The sequence below is a fragment of the Arvicola amphibius genome, chromosome 6 (genome assembly GCF_903992535.2).
Source record: "Arvicola amphibius chromosome 6, mArvAmp1.2, whole genome shotgun sequence".
NCBI lineage: Eukaryota > Metazoa > Chordata > Mammalia > Rodentia > Cricetidae > Arvicola > Arvicola amphibius.
The window spans coordinates 108,225,882-108,241,903 of NC_052052.2; the positions used below are offsets into that span (position 1 = coordinate 108,225,882).

Consider the following 16,022-nt stretch of genomic DNA (forward strand, 5'->3'; position numbering starts at 1 on the left):
TCCCACCCTAAGCATGGAGTGAATGTCTCTCATCTCCAATGGAGAACAGTCTGGAGAACACTGGACTTGGTTGTGGAATTGTAGGTCTCACTAGGGGAGATAAAAAGCCTTTCCTCTCGCCTCTAAAATCACACTTCACATACACGTTTGTGGTTTTTTTTTTTTTTTTTTTTTTTTTATAAACGATGCCTCTGCAGCAGAAAGCAACCCAGATCTTTCCTTTCTAGGTGCTAAAGACAGCCCTAGCCTCTCTTCTTGCCCTGGGCTGCAAGTGGAATGAAGACCATGGTTATATCCAGAAAGCCTTAGTGCTTTTCCCTCCCTCTTTCCATCAACCTCACCCTTAGGACAAGCTTGAGAGGAGAAATCCTAATTTGAATTCCCATAAGGACTGCTGAGGAGAGCCCCCAAGGCAGCTTCTTCAATACCTGTGCCTCACTCTAGTGAATCTCTGTAAAGTTGGGGAAGCACTCTTGAGACCACCAACTTGGTCAAAGCCTCTATAAAAATCAGTCACAGGGAAAGTATGTCCCAGGTAGATGTTTCTGCAGTGGGGTGGTCTGCCATCAGGGCCAGGACAGGCTGGTAGTCTCTGTCCCATTGCCCCGTACCACTTCCCATCAGTTTACCCAGTATCTTCCCATCCATCCCAATTACTTCATTTCTTGTCTGCAGCTGGTCCGTCCCTCCCTGGGAGGAGCATCTTGCCTGAGGGCACATAGAGGGTGGAGAGCCTCCTCCCTTTGCTTCAATTGCAGAAAAGGAGGGGATTCCCATGCCAGAGCAAGGCTACCTATAGCTCAGTCTCCAACAGACACGGCCTCAGAACCCAGCAGCAGCCTTGTACGCTGGACCACAATCCCCAGGAACAGTAGATTGACATCTGGTTGACAGCACGCTTCAGAAACTCTGCCAGGTACAGAGAACACAGCCATGTCTCACGGGTTTCCTAAAGAGCAGGTGGAAGAGTTCCACGCAGCCTTTGATAGGTTTGACAAGAATAAGGACGGCCACATCAGTGTCCAGGAACTGGGCGATGTGATGAAGCAGCTCGGCAAGAACCTCTCAGAGGAAGAGCTGAAGGCACTCATCTCCAGGGTGGACACAGACAATGATGGCACCATCAGCTTTGACGAATTCTTGGCAGCCATGGCCAAGTACAAGAGAGGGAGCTCCGAGCAGGAGATGCGGGCTGTGTTCAGTGTCTTTGACAAAGATGGTGATGGGCACATCACAGTGGACGAGCTCAAGCAGGCCATGACGCAGCTGGGAGAGGAGATTTCACAGGAGGAGCTGGACGGCATGATCCGTGAGGCTGATGTGGACAAGGATGGGAAGGTGGACTATAACGAGTTTGTGCGCATGCTCAAGGAGAAGTGAGACTGCCCGGGGCGCAAGCCCCATCCCATCTCTATTTGCCTGACTCAGGGCAAACAGGCACTGTGCCTTCTTTCAGGGTTCCGCTTTTGTGTTGGGGTTATAAAGGAAATGTCTGTATTGGTGTATGGGAAACTACCTCATGAGGAGGAAGACTCTACTGGTCCTGGATGCTGCACCATCCGGAGCTGCTCACTAGTCCCTTCTCTGCCTGCTGAGACTCTGGGCAAAGGATGGTGTCTTTGGGCTGGTCCCTCCTCTTCCTCCTGCTGTGGATTGGGTGCTTCCTACCTCTCAGGGCTCTCATAATGGTTTAAATAAAAGGAATGCAAATTTTGTGTGCTTGGTGTTTGATTAAATAGGGAATTTCCAGGGGCTTCCAAAAATATACTCTTTGGAGCTGCAATCCCTTTCATAGAACTGGTGGGAGAGCTGATCTGAGAGGCCCTTTGGTCTCCTTTCATAGAACTGGTGGGAGAGGTGATCTGAGAGTCCCTTTGGTCTATCTCCTGCCTTCCCTAGTTACCAAGGAGGAAAGGTGAGTAGTGGCATGTGGTAGGGGATGTTGGATGGAGGCATCAGGTGTTTTGAGGTTTAAGGTCTGCCTGAGCCACTGGGTACCAGTGCCTGGCCTGGGATGGGCAGAACCAACTGCATTCCCATCCAGGAAAGACACTAGCCTTCTCACATAGCCTGTTGTGCATTAACCTTGAATAAAAAGGTGGTGAGAGATGTCTATATTTGTGTTCTGTGCATGTCTATGTCCATCTGCATAAGCCTGTGTGTGTGAATTGTGCATGTATGCATTTGTCTATATTATCCATGTATGTCCAAATGGGTTTATACCTGTGTGCCTGTATGTGTGTGTATAAGTATATATGTAGATGCATGCATGTGTCCCGGTGTGCATCTGTATATGTGCATGTGATTTTGTGTGTATATGTATTCTGAATCTGAAATATATCAGCCTATAGGTATTTTTTTAAAAGATGGATCATTAGTAATGGGATCTACTTTACAAAAATTACAGTCATGTAGCTGGATGAGAATTGATCAGGGCCATACATGGACAGAAGTTCTGGAAGGAGGGGGGCAGTGACAGTTCCATGGTGAAGGCAGAAAAAGCAAGGAGGGGTTTCCAAAACCGCTAGTAGGACATTCACGTTCCCACGGGATAGAACTCTATTGGCCAAGACTGTAGCTTCCTCTTGGCTGTGTTTGTGAGAATCTGATGTCCCTTTCCAGAATTCAGTCTGAGGGGTTCATCCAGATCAAAGGTAAAAAAAGAAAGACTGAGGGCTGCAAGGGCTCCTCATTCGCGTTCGAGACAGACAAGGTCACTATGTCTAGTTTGGACACTACGCTGAGTCTTGCTTGTTGTTTAATAAACTGGGCTCTTATTTCTTCCTCCACGAAATGAGCTCTCTCTCTCTCTCTCTCTCTCTCTCTCTCTCTCTCTCTCTCTCTCTCTCCCTCCTCTCTCCCTCTCTCTCTCTTCCTTTATTTCTTTCTCACTCCTCTTTCCCTCCCTCCCTCCTTCCTTTCTTCCTTCCCTCTCTTTCTCTCTCTTTCGTTGTTTGTCTAGTGGAACTTAAGCTCAAGTTGTCTGTGATAATTGCTCTTATCTTGTCCCAGCTGTGCCAACTCAATGGTTCTCACTCAGGGTGGGGAGAGAGACAGAACCGGCTTCTCTGAAGAGCTATTGCAAAATACTTCAGCCCAGTCAGTCCCTCCCCGCCCTCATTCTGGCACACCTGTGGTGGGTGGGCACCTGTGGAGATATGCATCTGTGGGGTGAGCGGAACAGCCTGTCTTGTCTTCTTTATCCTGGTTTGAGCACAGAGCTTAGTGGAGCGAGGAACTGGTCAAGTTCACTAAGGGAAGTCTGCTGTATCTTTGAAATAACTTTTATATCTTCCCAGGGGGCTTACTCCAGTCTCTTTGGTCCTTACACATTGCTACCTTGTTCCCTCACCTCTCTGTCATCTCTATCTGGCCCCTTTGGATACTTTCTAGCCTGCTGGGTGGAGGCCTAGTCGGCAGAGTAGGGAAAGACCCAAGGCTGGAGTGTGGTGGTGCCCCGTGGGTAGAGTGAGCAAGAGAGGTCCGGAAGCAGACTCCAGGCTTGCTCACCTGTGCTTTGCGTATGGGAGGGAAACACCATGGGCAGAAGGGCTGGTAGAAGCTCTGATGGGAGGATGCAGAGATGGGGCAGGGAGATTGGGGTAGGGCTAGCCAAAGGCTGAGTGTCTAAAGTGGGATTGCTCTACGGTCAGAGAGGAAATAGCACAATGTTTCTGGGAAAAGAAAAAATAAATATAGATAGACAAAATAGGCTGCAGACATACTTGTCAGGAAAGTACATTGTGTTGTCTGTAGGAAGCACTGGTTTCGATTCCCAGGGTTCAGTAAAATCCTGTGTGATGATATAGGCCCGACGCTTGGGAGGCAGATGTAGGATTAGAAATTCAGTCTTCCCTGGCGACATAGTGAGTTCGAGGCCAGCTTGGGCTATATGAGACTCTGTGTCAAAATAGACACAAGAAGCCAGAGAAAGGCTTTGACTCATTCAGCTTTTGTCTAAAACTGGGAATCTGCTATTCCTGAGCTTGCAGTGTTGGATGTCTTTGCTGTCGGGAAGCTGTCAGGATAGTACAGGGTCATTTGGGGTTTGGGGTGTGTTTCCCGTGTCTCCAAGTCTATTTTGAATGTTACTGATCCGTGAAATCTAAACATCTGATAACTGCTTGAATCTAAGGAGGACAAAAATTGATTTTTTTTTTAAAGAATCAAAGTTCCCCTTCATCGCTTAAGTGTAAATGGTTTTGTCTAGTGGGGACAATAGACATGAAATTCAGTTGTCCCTTCTAGTGGGAGGGAGTGCCTTAGAGAAGGAATGAGAGAAGCCTCAAGGTTCTCCTTAATGTTTTTTTTTTTTTCCTGGTCGGGGTGTAGGCTACATGGATGTCAACTATTTTATTCTCTATACTTTTGTCTATTTTAAACTAAAAATAATACCTGCAGATCATAGAAGATTAGAAGTTACAGAGGGGCACTTAGAAGGAAATAGCCCTCCAGCCTAAACCACAGCTAGAGAAAATTAGGTGGCATTTTTTTCTAACTGTCCAAGCTCTCCCTGACCCTCACAGTGGGAAAGCTAAGTTAATTCTCCTACTCTGAATTTATGACCTGTTGGATACTTAGGGATAAAAGAGCTTGGATTTAACCAACTAGGCATAATCTTTGAAACCTTTGTCACTAAAGAGCTGAAGACCCAGAAATCAAGGCATTTTCTACAGTACACTACCAACAACAGGGCATGTGCTTCCCAGATTAAATCTAGTTTTCCTTTCCAATAGTGACCCAAGGTCCAAACATTTTAACATGAAAACACATTGGAACAGAAATTCTTGGGTCTTGCAAGGGAAAGTCATTGTCCAGAGCCTACTCCATGCTAGAACTGTACATGTACAACTATCACACACCATTTCTACAATGCTATGATCAAACCCTGAGACCTGTGCATGCTCACCAGACACCCTACCTACCAAGAGCGTTATGCCCCCAGCCTTTGTACATTGAGACCTGTGCATACTTGCCAGACACCCTACCAATGGAGCTCTGCCCCCAGCCTTTCTATATTTTATCATGTAATCTGTGTTATGCAGAAGAAAACCTTCCCCTTCTCAGCTTCAGTGACTGGCCTTTACAAATTAAACTGACAGAAGACAGATTGTTGGAAAGGAAATTTTCTTTGCGTTTATACAAAAGAGTCACAGAAAAGAAGTAAAAACCCAAAGAAATGCTTAGGCTTGAGAGTTCATATACGATCTTCTTAAAAATTAATTAATTGTTTTTTTTAAACTGTCTTCTTTTCCTTTTACATGTCAAATCCAGTTCCCACTCCCTCCCCTTCTCCCTCTCCCTCCACGTTCCCCCTCCATACCACCCCTCATTCTCTCCTCAGAGAGGAGTCAACAAAGTCCAGCACATTGCTTTGAGGCAGGGCCAAGGCCCTCCCCAGTATATCTAGGCGGAGCAAGGTATCCCTCCAGAGAGAATAGGTTCCGAAAAGCCAGAACAGGCAGAAGGGATAAATCCTGGTCTCACTGCCAGGGTCCCACAGTCTGCCCCAGCCATATACCAAAGGGCTGTATATTGTGGTAAAATAAGACGAAGAAAACCAAGTTTGGACTTCTGGGGACAGTAGAAAGTGGGAAGGTGTATACACGGGAGAGTTATGTAAGGTATATTATGTCATTCGAAGCCCACTCTTAGGCAGTCTGACCTAATCTGAAGTTGGATTAGCTCACAGATGAGCAATGGTGAGTGTTCCCTCACAAGCCTGGAGGGACACAGAAGTGATCTCACACCATCTCTGCCTTGCAGCAAGTAGGTACTAAGTGAGTGTTTCAGACAAGGCCCTCAATTACAGTACTACCTTGGGTATGGTTAGTCAGTGTTCATGACTGTAACAAAAGGCCTGTGACAGTGTAACGGAGACAGTCAAATTGAAAGAGGAATGGTTTATTTTGGTGTATAGATACAGAGTTTTCAGTCCATGCTCTCTGGGCTACATCTCTGTGAGCCTGGAGCTGCGCATTATGGTACTTACTCCAGCCTGGGAGCAAATAAGGAACTAGAGGAAGAGGTGGGTGTTCAGATATCCCCACCAGGGGCACATTTCCAATGATCTAACTTCCGTTCACTAAGCCCCACCTCTTAAAGAGGCAACTACCTTTAGGCAATGCCTTTAGTGCATGGATGTTTGGGGAAGACATTTAAGTTCTAAACCATAAGAGTGGAAGTGGAGTGTGCATAAATCCCTATCAGAACGTGAAGCCTGCCTGCCTGCCTGCCTTCCTTCCTTCCTTCCTTCCTTCCTTCCTTCCTTCCTTCCTTCCTTCCTTCCTTCCTCCCTCCCTCCCTCCCTCCCTCCCTCCCTTCTTTTTTCTTTTTTTATTGTTTTTATTAAGCTATATATTTTCTCCACTTCCTTTCCTTCCTCTTCCTCTCCTTCTACCCTCTCCCATGATTCCCCATGCTCTCAATTTACTCAGGAGAACTTATCTTTTTCTACTTCACATGTATATTAGATCCATGTATTCCTTTCTTAGGGTCCTCTTTATTGTCTAGGTTCTCTGGGATTGTGAATTGTAGGCTGGGTTTTTTTTCTTTATGTCTAAAAGCCACTTATAAGTAGTGAGTACATATGATATTTGTCTTTCTGGGGCTGGGTACCTCACTCAATATGATGTTTTCTAGATCCATCCATTTGCCTGGAAATTTCAAGATGTTATTATTTTTTCTGCTGTATAGTACTCCATTGTGAAAATGTACCACATTTTCCTTATTCGTTTTTCAGTTGAGGGGCATTTAGGTTGTTTCCAGGTTCTGGTTATGACAATGTTACTTTGAACATAGTTGAGTACATGTCCTTGTGGTATGACTGAGCATCCTTTGGGTATATACCCAAAAGTGGTATTGCTGGGTTTTGAGGAAGGTTGTTTCCTAATTTTCTGAGAAATCACCGTATTGAAATCCAAAGTGACTGTACCAGTTTGCACCCTCACCATCAATGGAGGAGTGTTCCTTTACCCTACATCCTCTCCAGCATAAGTTGTCATCAGTGTTTTTGATCTTGGCCATTCTTACACGTGAAAAATGGAATCTCAGAGTTGTTTCGATTTGCTTTTCTCCAATAGCTAAGGATGTTGAACTTTCTTAAGTGTCTTTCAGCCGTTTTAGACTCCTCTGTTGAGAGTTCTCTGTTTAGGTCTGTACCTCATTTTTTTTTATTGGATTATTTGTTCTTTTGATGACCAATTTCTTGAGTTCTTTGTATATTTTGGAGATCAGACCTCTAGCTGACGTGGGGTTGGTGAAGATCTTTTCCCATTGTGTAGGCTGCCGTTTTGTCTTGTTAACTGTGTCCTTTGCTTTACAGAAGCTTCTCAATTTCAGGAGGTTCCATTTATTAATTATTTCTCTCAGTGTCCATGCTTACTGGGGTTATATTTAGGAAATGGTCTCCAAGACAACATTTCTTTATGTAGCACTGTCTGTCCTGGAATTTGCTCTGTAGAATAGGCTCACCTTGAACTCACGGAGATTCTCCTGTCTTTGGCTCCTGAGTCCTGGGACTAAAGGTGTGTGCTATCACCACCCAGCTCACATGGATCATTTCTTAGGAGTTAATTTGAATTCCCAGTGCCCCAGCTTTCTCCAGCCCTCTGGTATAGAGAGGCCCAGAGGCCACATCAAGGCTGTGACCTTGCATCTGGAGGAACAGAGGGGTAGGGATGAGCTCCATTTACATTGGTAATCCCAGCGCTCAGAATGTGGAGGGAGGAGAACCAGAAGATTGATGCAGTTTTTAGCTATGCAATGCCTTAAAGGCCAGAAAAATAAAATCCTAAACTAGGCAGTGGTGGTACATGCCCTTAATCCCAGCACTTGAGAGGCAGAGGTGGGTAGATGTTCAACTCGAGGTCAGCCTGGTCTACAGAGGGAGTTCCAGGATAGCCAGGGCTTCACAGAAAAGCCCTGCCTCAGAGAAAAAAAAAATCTGTCTCAAAAAAAGAAAGAAAGAAAGAAAGAAAGAAAGAAAGAAAGAAAGAAAGGAAAAAGGAAAACAAAGGAATGACACAATTCATCTTAGAAGCATAATTTTGACAGTGTTTGTAAATTTCTTTGAAGTTTTATTTATTCGGTTTAGATTTTGGGGGTGAGCTTAGTAAATTATTTTAACTGTAGTCAACTCACATAATCATTGTAGCACCACCTGACTGAGATTAACGTTCTCTGGGGTTTTATTTGTTTTTGTGGTTTGGATCTATGATTTGGGGAAAGAAGAGTTGCTGGCTCATTTTGGTTGACTTGTAACCTTCATGTCTTCGACTCCTGAATGCCGAATCGCTGGTGTATACCAGCCTACCCGACTCTTAGTGCTCCTCTTAATTTGCAGGTGTTTTTTTTTTTTTTAACCTCTTTGATCAGTAGGCATTTTTCATGCATTTTAATTATTTGGTAGGTTCTCAGTGTCTGAGACAGTGAATCATACCTGCACCACTGACATTTAGCTGAGCAGAGCTGACCTGAGCCTTCTACTAGAATTGTCTCTGGTGAAACAGCTGTGGTGAAAATGAAACTAATTAAACTGAAACAAAATTTACCCAAATCTTCCAAGCCACTAATCAGTAAACTGATTTGAGAGAACTGTTCTGCATGTTTTAAATTCTGTGTATGTAATAGTACGCTGTTTTCATTGGATTACCCTAAAATTCCTTAATCCTTATTTTTCTCTTTTTCCTTTCTTTATTTCCAGGGTGTTATGTAGCCCAGGCTGGTTTCTAATGCAGTTTAATCCTCTTGCCTCTAACTCCCAAAGCTAGGATTATAGGTGTGCTCCACTACACCAAGTTTATGCCATGTCGTGAAGCCTCCGGGGCTTTGTGCATGCCAGGCAAGCGCTCTACCAATTAACTGAGCTACACCCCTAGTGTCTATATCCATTATTGACAGATCTGGTGACTCAGTCCCTATCCAAAGTCCCTGTGTCACATCTCCTCCTGGCAGCCTTTCCAAGGTGGGCCTGGCACACTTTCGGTGCTGAGTGAGGCCTCTCTGAATGGACTCTCTTGTTCTTCACATACTTCTTAGCCAAGTGTACCTGTATCATCATTCCTGGTTACGCCAAATAAAGAAAAGCTCCTCAAACCTAACCTAGACTGTGAACTCTCTAGCATGTTTGCTGTAAAACAGCCTTCTCCGTGCACGTACTGTTACAGCAGGTCCCCCTGGGCTCCAGTACTTGAAGGCATGCTCTCAAGTCTGATAGGGATGGATTTCAGAGTATTGTCAAGGTTAAAAGGGATTGAAAGACAGAGGAACTCAACACGACGGTGAGTTCTGAGGTGAGAGTGGAGAGAGGGGCTTCATTCTTGTTTTCTAGGGTTTAAGAGCCACCACTATCACCATCCTTGTGTAAGCCTCCATTCCCAGCAGGTCACTCCTCGGTTTAGCAATGTGGAGATTCTGCACTATGTGGGAGAGATAAAACTTAGATGTCACACCAGCAGGGTATGGTTGTGCAAGCCTGAATTCCAGCACACTGGTAGTTGAGGCAGGAGGACCGAGAGTCTGAGGTTAGCCTAAGACTACACAGAGGGAATATATAAGAAAATATTAAAGGGGGGGGGGTGCAGTCAGATGGCTGAGTGGCTAGAGATGCTTGCCAGGAAGCCTGGGAACCCGAGTCAGAGCCCTGGGATTTACAAGGTGAAGTGGGTGCTGTAAGCTGTCCTCTGTCTTTCGTGAGCACACGCTGTGACCCTGGGGCATCCTCCCAAAAAAACATGTGAAATACAAACAGACATCGTAAATCATACGATCAAGATCGGACTGCTTGGACCCATTCATAGAGTTTCAGGCTGTTGTTTTCACTCCCCACCCCTGAAATTCTTTGTTCCTGTGTGTATATGATCTATCTGTTTGCCATATATGTGAATGAATCTGAGTACCTGTGGCTCTTGCAGACGCCAGAGGAGGGTGTCAGGAACCCTCTTCTGTCGTGTCTGTCCTGTCCCTCTGAGGCGGAGTCCCTCACTGAAGGTGACGCTTTCTTCCTTTAGCTAAGCTGGCAGCCAGCGAGTCCTGGCGATCTTGTCTCCATTGCTCTCAATGCAAAGGTTGCAGGCCTGAAGGGGATGATATTCAGCTTTTGTGTTGACACTGGGATCCAAACTCTGGTCTTCACACGTGGGCAGCAAGCATTATTAACTACTGAGGCATCTCTCCATCCTCTGAATTATTTTTAAATATTTTATTTTTTATTTTATTTGTGTGTGTGTGTGTGTGTGTGTGTGTGTGTGTGCGTACCAGAGCGTACCAGATATATGCAGGTGCCTGTGGGGGCCAGAAGAGGATAATGAATCCCCTGAAGATGGAGTTATCAGCCATTGTGAGCGACCGCTGAGGATGCTGGGAATTCAGTTGCGCTCCTCTGGAAGAGCATCAGGCGGTCTAACACTGAGTAACCGGTCCAGTCCCTCACCCCCAGCAGATGTTCCAGATTCTCAGGAACAACCAAAATAAAATATTCTCTTTTGTTTCCTCTGAAGTTGTAAGGTCATTAAATGTGGCTGTCATGTCCTGCATTCCCTAAGAGCAGATACAGTCGTCCTGTAGGGGGCGAAGATGAAGTCTTTCCTCGCGTCTCCACCCAGCTCAGTCCACAGATGACCTCACCCTGCCCCTCCCTGGGTTTCTCTCTGTGTTGACAAAGATCTGGGAAAGCGTCCAAAGGCCACTTCTGCAAGCAAGTTCTTGCTTTATCTACAGGTGTTTACTATCTCCAGGGATGTACAGCTGCTCCCTCACCCCAGGTGCTCCCGCCTCTACACTGGGGGTGCCTACTATCTCCAGGGATGCACAGCTGCTCCCTCACCCCCGGTGCTCCCAACCGCTCCCCGTTTCAGCTCAGCCTTTCCCAGTGCCCCTGTCATTGTGCTGTGCTGACTTTAAAACATCACAACAGCTTGGTGGTAAGGGAAAGAAATCAAAAATCCTCAAATCTTGGTGAAGCTACTCGCTGGCTGACAGCTTCGAGTAAGTCTGCAAGACTCCTGTGCCTCAGTTTACTCATCTGTTAAACAGGACAAATGTCATAGGTGTTAGCGTTGTGAGGACAGCTGCCTGTCATTATTGAGTACATGGAAACACCCAGAAGCTTTTAAAAATTGCCACCCGTGTGCCCACCCCTACGCTGACCCCCCCAACAGTGGGTATGGGAGAGGCCTGGGTGTGGTTGTCTTTTTTAACCTCCCCAGGTGCTTGCTCAGCCAAGATTAAGAAGCCAAGATTGAGACGTTCTGCTCTAACTTGCCCCTGGAAACTATGACTATACTAAGCACTCCCCCACAGCCAGCCTCTCTTTCGCTTCCATGGGCAGGTTGCCTCCAAGAGGATGGAAAGAATCTATGGGGCAAGCATTCAGCTGCATAGCTCTCTAGTAGTGGGAGGCCTGTGGGTTGGTCAAACAACTGTTTTGAATCGCTTTGGGAGTATGGGGTGTTGTATTGGTGACCTGTAGCCGATGCCCATCCACCAACCACGTGACGACAGGTTTGTGCCTGGCTGTTTCACAAATCCCAGAGTTCTGTCTTCATATCCCAGCCGACTTCCTGCCGAAACGGGGATCGACGCTCAGTGCTCTCGAAGAGCCGTATTTAGCTGTACCTTTCTTCATTATTGCAGCCTGGCTCATGGCAGTGTAGCGAAGGTGTTGGTGACCTCCATTCACTTCTTTGGTCACCCCACAAGTGACTTCTTGGGTGCTGTGCATTCTTCTGGGGCTTGGAGGAAGGCACTACACAAGTCTGTTCCCTTTGAGGGAGGTGAGATGCTTTGTAGCTATGAACGACGACATACGGAGCCTGGGAGGCGGGGGCTGCGCGCGCAGGTTTGTAGCTAGGAACAACCACATAGTGATTGGAGGGGGCAGGGCAGGTACCTGGTTACAGAGTCCGGGGCTAGGACTAAAAGCAAACAATTTTCTGAGGGGGTTACAAATGAGGCCCAGGGTGGAAACGACTACAGAGTCTCAGTGGTCAGACACACGGAATTCTCAAATCTTGATAAAGTCATTGACCAGCTGTGTAGCCTTGGGCAGGTCAGTGACGCTCATGTGCCTCAGTTTACTCAAATCTTGACTTTACACCGAGGCAATAAGCAAAGAGAGGGGTAAGGGTGGTGTGTGGACCTGCAGTATGTACTCTGCCATTTCTGCGTACTGTGAGACGAGACGGTTCAGCCGGCAAAACGCTTGCTGCCAAGCCTGAAGATCTGATGTTCAATCCTTATTTACTCATATGGTAGAAGGAAAAAACTGACTCCTGCGGGCTGTCCTATGACCTAAACACCTGCAGCACAGTGCGCGCCCCCTCCCTCCACACTGTGCACCCAAAATAAATAAATAATCATGCAATGAAAATCTATAGACTGATCAAATAAGAAGCATATCAATTACATTTCTTGTCCTTCTGACAAAATGCCCCCCAAAAGCAATGTAAGTGATCAAGGATGGGTTTGGGCTCATGTAGAGGGTTGCAGTCCATTATGGAGGGGAAGGTAAGAGAAGGCTCTGTCTTGTGATGTGTGAGCATCTGAAGCCGAGAATGCAGATGCAGGTGGGAAGCCGGGCTGTGTGACTCTCCACAACCTTCAGAATAATGCTGGGAATTGAAGACCCGGGTTCAGAACATTAGCTTTGGTGGGAAGTCTAGATTCAAGCTACAGTGAAACTCAGAGCCTCCTGCATGCTAGGTACATGTGCCTGCATCTGAGCAGAGGACACCTCCTGGAGGCTAGAGGAAGTGAAATAGCATGAAGCTAGCCCGGGGGGTAGGGGGCTGCTGCTTTAGTAACCTGTGGCTATGAGAGCTGAGAATGAGTCAGAGGTTGGGCTTCTAGGAATGGGCTGATTTAGTAACCAGCTGAGCCCAAGGGAGCCTCTGGAGTTTGGGAGGAGGTGAGCGGGGACTAGGCATTGAGAGACCAGGCTGAGCCCCACCCCAGCACCCACAGCTCAGGTCAGGTGTTACTGCCACTGTTTGCTGTCCTGGCTAACAGGACATGTGGCCTCTTGCCTCATCTGATGGTGAAAGATCACCAGAGTTCTCAGAAGCCTGTAGCCACTGAGCAGCCAATGGGTCTCTTGTCCAGTTTTTTGATAGAAACAAGGGCAGAACGTACTGTTTCTAAGCCTTTGAGTCAAGCCCAGGACCTCCCTAGTGCCTGGACAATGTTGTCCAAGAGCTGGGAGCGTGGGAGGCACATGTTCCTATACTCAGTTCAGGGGAGCTGGCTATCAGGCAAGCCTGTCTCAGCTCTTCCCCCACAAACCCAGGGTTTTCCAGCTCTCTATCACATCCTAACCCAAGACAAGTTCCGAATCCCTTACTTCTCCCCTTCCCCCAACAGAACATCCTTAGAAGTCAAGGGGAGTTTCTGAGCTATTACAGGCAACTGGTCTGTGGCAAGCTGACCAAGGAGAGCTAAGATTCCCAAACACCAGGACAGAAAGCAAGGCCAGCCCAGAGAGGTGAGCCAGTGTGGGAGGGGCAGTGAGCTCTCCCCACCCCCACCTTCATCCCCCTACTCCCCCTTCCTCCTCCCTCTGTCCCTTTGTTCTACTTCTTTGCTTTTCTTCCCTCAGCAAAGACTCACTGCAGCCATTAAAGACAGCCACCTGGGGTGGCTAGGCCCCAGGGATTCAGGAAGAACTCCCTGTGGGGGATGGGGGGGGGGGAGCTGGACACAGTACAATCGACAGGAGCTGGGCAAAACTACCAAGATAAAAGTTTCAAACCGATACTGTAGTTGGACTGTTGGAGACTTTGGGAGATCCCAGACTGGCCTCAAACTTGTTTGGTAGCCCCGGGTGACTTGGAGCTCCCCACCTCTACCTCTTAAGTGCTGGGATGCCATCATGCCCAGTTTCTAGGGTCCTGGGGATTGAACTCAGAGCCTCACATTTGCAAGGCAAACACTCTAGCAACTGTACTTACTACACATCTCCAGCCCCTCGGCTAGGTCTTAAAGCATCTAATTGCTTTTGAGACCAGGTGGGCACTACTGGCTTAGGGGAGTCGGAGTCTGGAGTTCTTCGAGATTTGGGGCTGCATGGCACTTTGTTTCTATCCAGTCCCTCAGAGAAGATGACCAAGCAGAACATTGTGACTTTGAGAAGAGTCTCCGGCTGTATGTAGGTGGGAATGGGGTTACAAGGCCTTTAAGCTACCTAATCCTTTTTTCAAGCGCATTGACATCCTAGTCTGAAATAACTGCCATTAATGGTATCCTGAGGGCTTGTAAAAGACGAACCTCCTTTCCAGGGTGATTATCAGGGCAGGTTTGTACCTAGCTCAGCCACACCCTTCTGGGTTGGTCTCGTTGGGAAGAGGCCAGGCAGCCTGACAATCTGGAGGACTCTTATCCAGGCTGGCCCAGAGGGTGAGCTAAATCACCAGGAGGGGCGAGGGTGGGGTGTTCCCTGATGCCTCGGGTTCTCTGTTTTAACTGGCCTCACCTCCCAGATCTCAGCGTAAAAAAAACGCCAGCCCCTCTAAGAAGAGCGATTGTCTTGCCACTCTCTCCCACAAGGCCTTTCTTAACTCTTTCTCACTCTGCTTTTCTTCTCGTTCCTCACTGACTTTCTCACTCCCACTAGCATGTGAACCATCGCAGCCTTGGGACAGCTGGTCTGGCTCACTCAGTTTATCCCAACACCAAAGGTTCTGCTCCGTGTGACAAACAACTTGAAGATCTTCTTTGATCTCAGTTCTGGGCACAAGTGAGTCTCTCGAGCCTGTCCAGTTGAGAATGACAAGAAGGCCCACTGTGTGTGCAGCAGCGTAGATCTGAGAGGCCATTCCGCCCAACACCTTTTGAGAAGACCTGCATCACAGTAATGGAACGGATTGAAGAGCAGCTAGCTAGCTGCCTTTGAGAGCGATGCCTACCTGCTCCCTGGAGCCTGAAGGCTAAAATTAGGGCTGTTGTGGAAGCTTCAGAATGCTGCATTCTAAGTCAGCAGGAGGTCAAGGGTGTGCAGTCCCTTAGAAGATGGACAGGTGGGAGGGACATCCAGAGGAGATTTCAGCTGTGCCATCCGTCCTTCTTCTGAGATTTGTAGATCATCTCAAGAGCCTTATTTGATTGGAAATAAAGATTTTGCTCTGATTCTCAACATTGGGTAGCCGAGTATTTACACCCATTATAGTGTCTTAAACATGGCCCTCTTTATGATTAATGGATGTTAGAATGGGATTTTTGTAACCGAAAACAATGGGTTCACACCTCTCAATGGATGCAAAACCAAAGTTACACACAGTCAAGAAAAGCGGAGAGTAATTTATTACCTGCAGCAGGTGAGGAAACCATGGGGCTCATTTCCAAAACACTTTCTCCCTCCTCCCTCTGCTCAATATCATGAAGGTCAGGTTGTCCTTAAACAGTCTATGTACCTGAAGATGCCCTTGAATGGTGATCTAACCACCTCTACCTTCCTAGGAGTACATGCCTGGTTCATGTGATGGTGGGGATGGAGCCCAGCCAGGGCTTTGTGCATGCTAGGCAAGCACTCTACCAACGGAGCGACATCTCCAACTTGTATTCTTATTTTATAAATGAAATATCTTAGATTACACAACGATACACTGTGTACTCTTTCCACTGGAACTGAAAAGTCCACATCAACCTTGAGAAATATCAAGATGCCTATGAGTGGAATTCTCATACTTGAGAATTTAACAAAACAAAGCAAAATCAGGAAGAGTTTTTGACGTTGCAGGGAAGCTTTATAAAAGTCATGTATTTGTAGAAAACGATGCTAGTTATTTTTCATGTTTTTACGGTTGTTTTGTTTTTCTCTTTCCTAACATCTACTCTTCCCCTATGTAGCTGAGAACTGAGCTAGAGCTCCACTGTGCATTCCTTGCTGATGCTCAAGACCAATCATGTAGTCTGACCTGTTGCTCTACAGGTTCAATTTGCTGTGGGCAGGGAGGTGGCAGAAGTGAAGAGAAAGAGAAGTGTTGGTAGTGGATGGAACGGGATGAGGTGTCACCAGCAGGCTTCAGTAC

General features: G+C 46.9%; 1 protein-coding gene and 1 long non-coding RNA gene across 5 annotated transcripts in view; both read left to right on the forward strand.

Moving 5' to 3' along the window:
• LOC119817552 (calmodulin-4-like) overlaps nt 1-10,494 on the forward strand; it is a 58,688-nt gene extending 48,194 nt beyond the window's left edge. For 2 of the 4 annotated variants that reach the window (XM_038334867.1, XM_038334868.1), the window contains exon 3: nt 676-1,380. In XM_038334867.1, the coding sequence (XP_038190795.1) occupies nt 934-1,380 (447 nt within the window). In that variant the 5' untranslated portion in view covers nt 676-933. Of the gene's footprint in view, nt 1-675; nt 1,381-9,008; nt 9,282-10,260 lie in introns of those variants that run through there. The other 2 variants (XR_005285913.1, XR_005285912.1) reach the window with 2 other exon arrangements.
• Nucleotides 10,495-11,435: 941 nt separating this feature from the next.
• On the forward strand, nt 11,436-15,127 carry LOC119817383. The gene is made up of 3 exons (XR_005285892.1): nt 11,436-11,774; nt 13,360-13,480; nt 14,673-15,127. It is a non-coding gene; the product is annotated as an uncharacterized LOC119817383 (long non-coding RNA).
• The last annotated feature ends 895 nt before the right edge of the window (nt 15,128-16,022 follow it).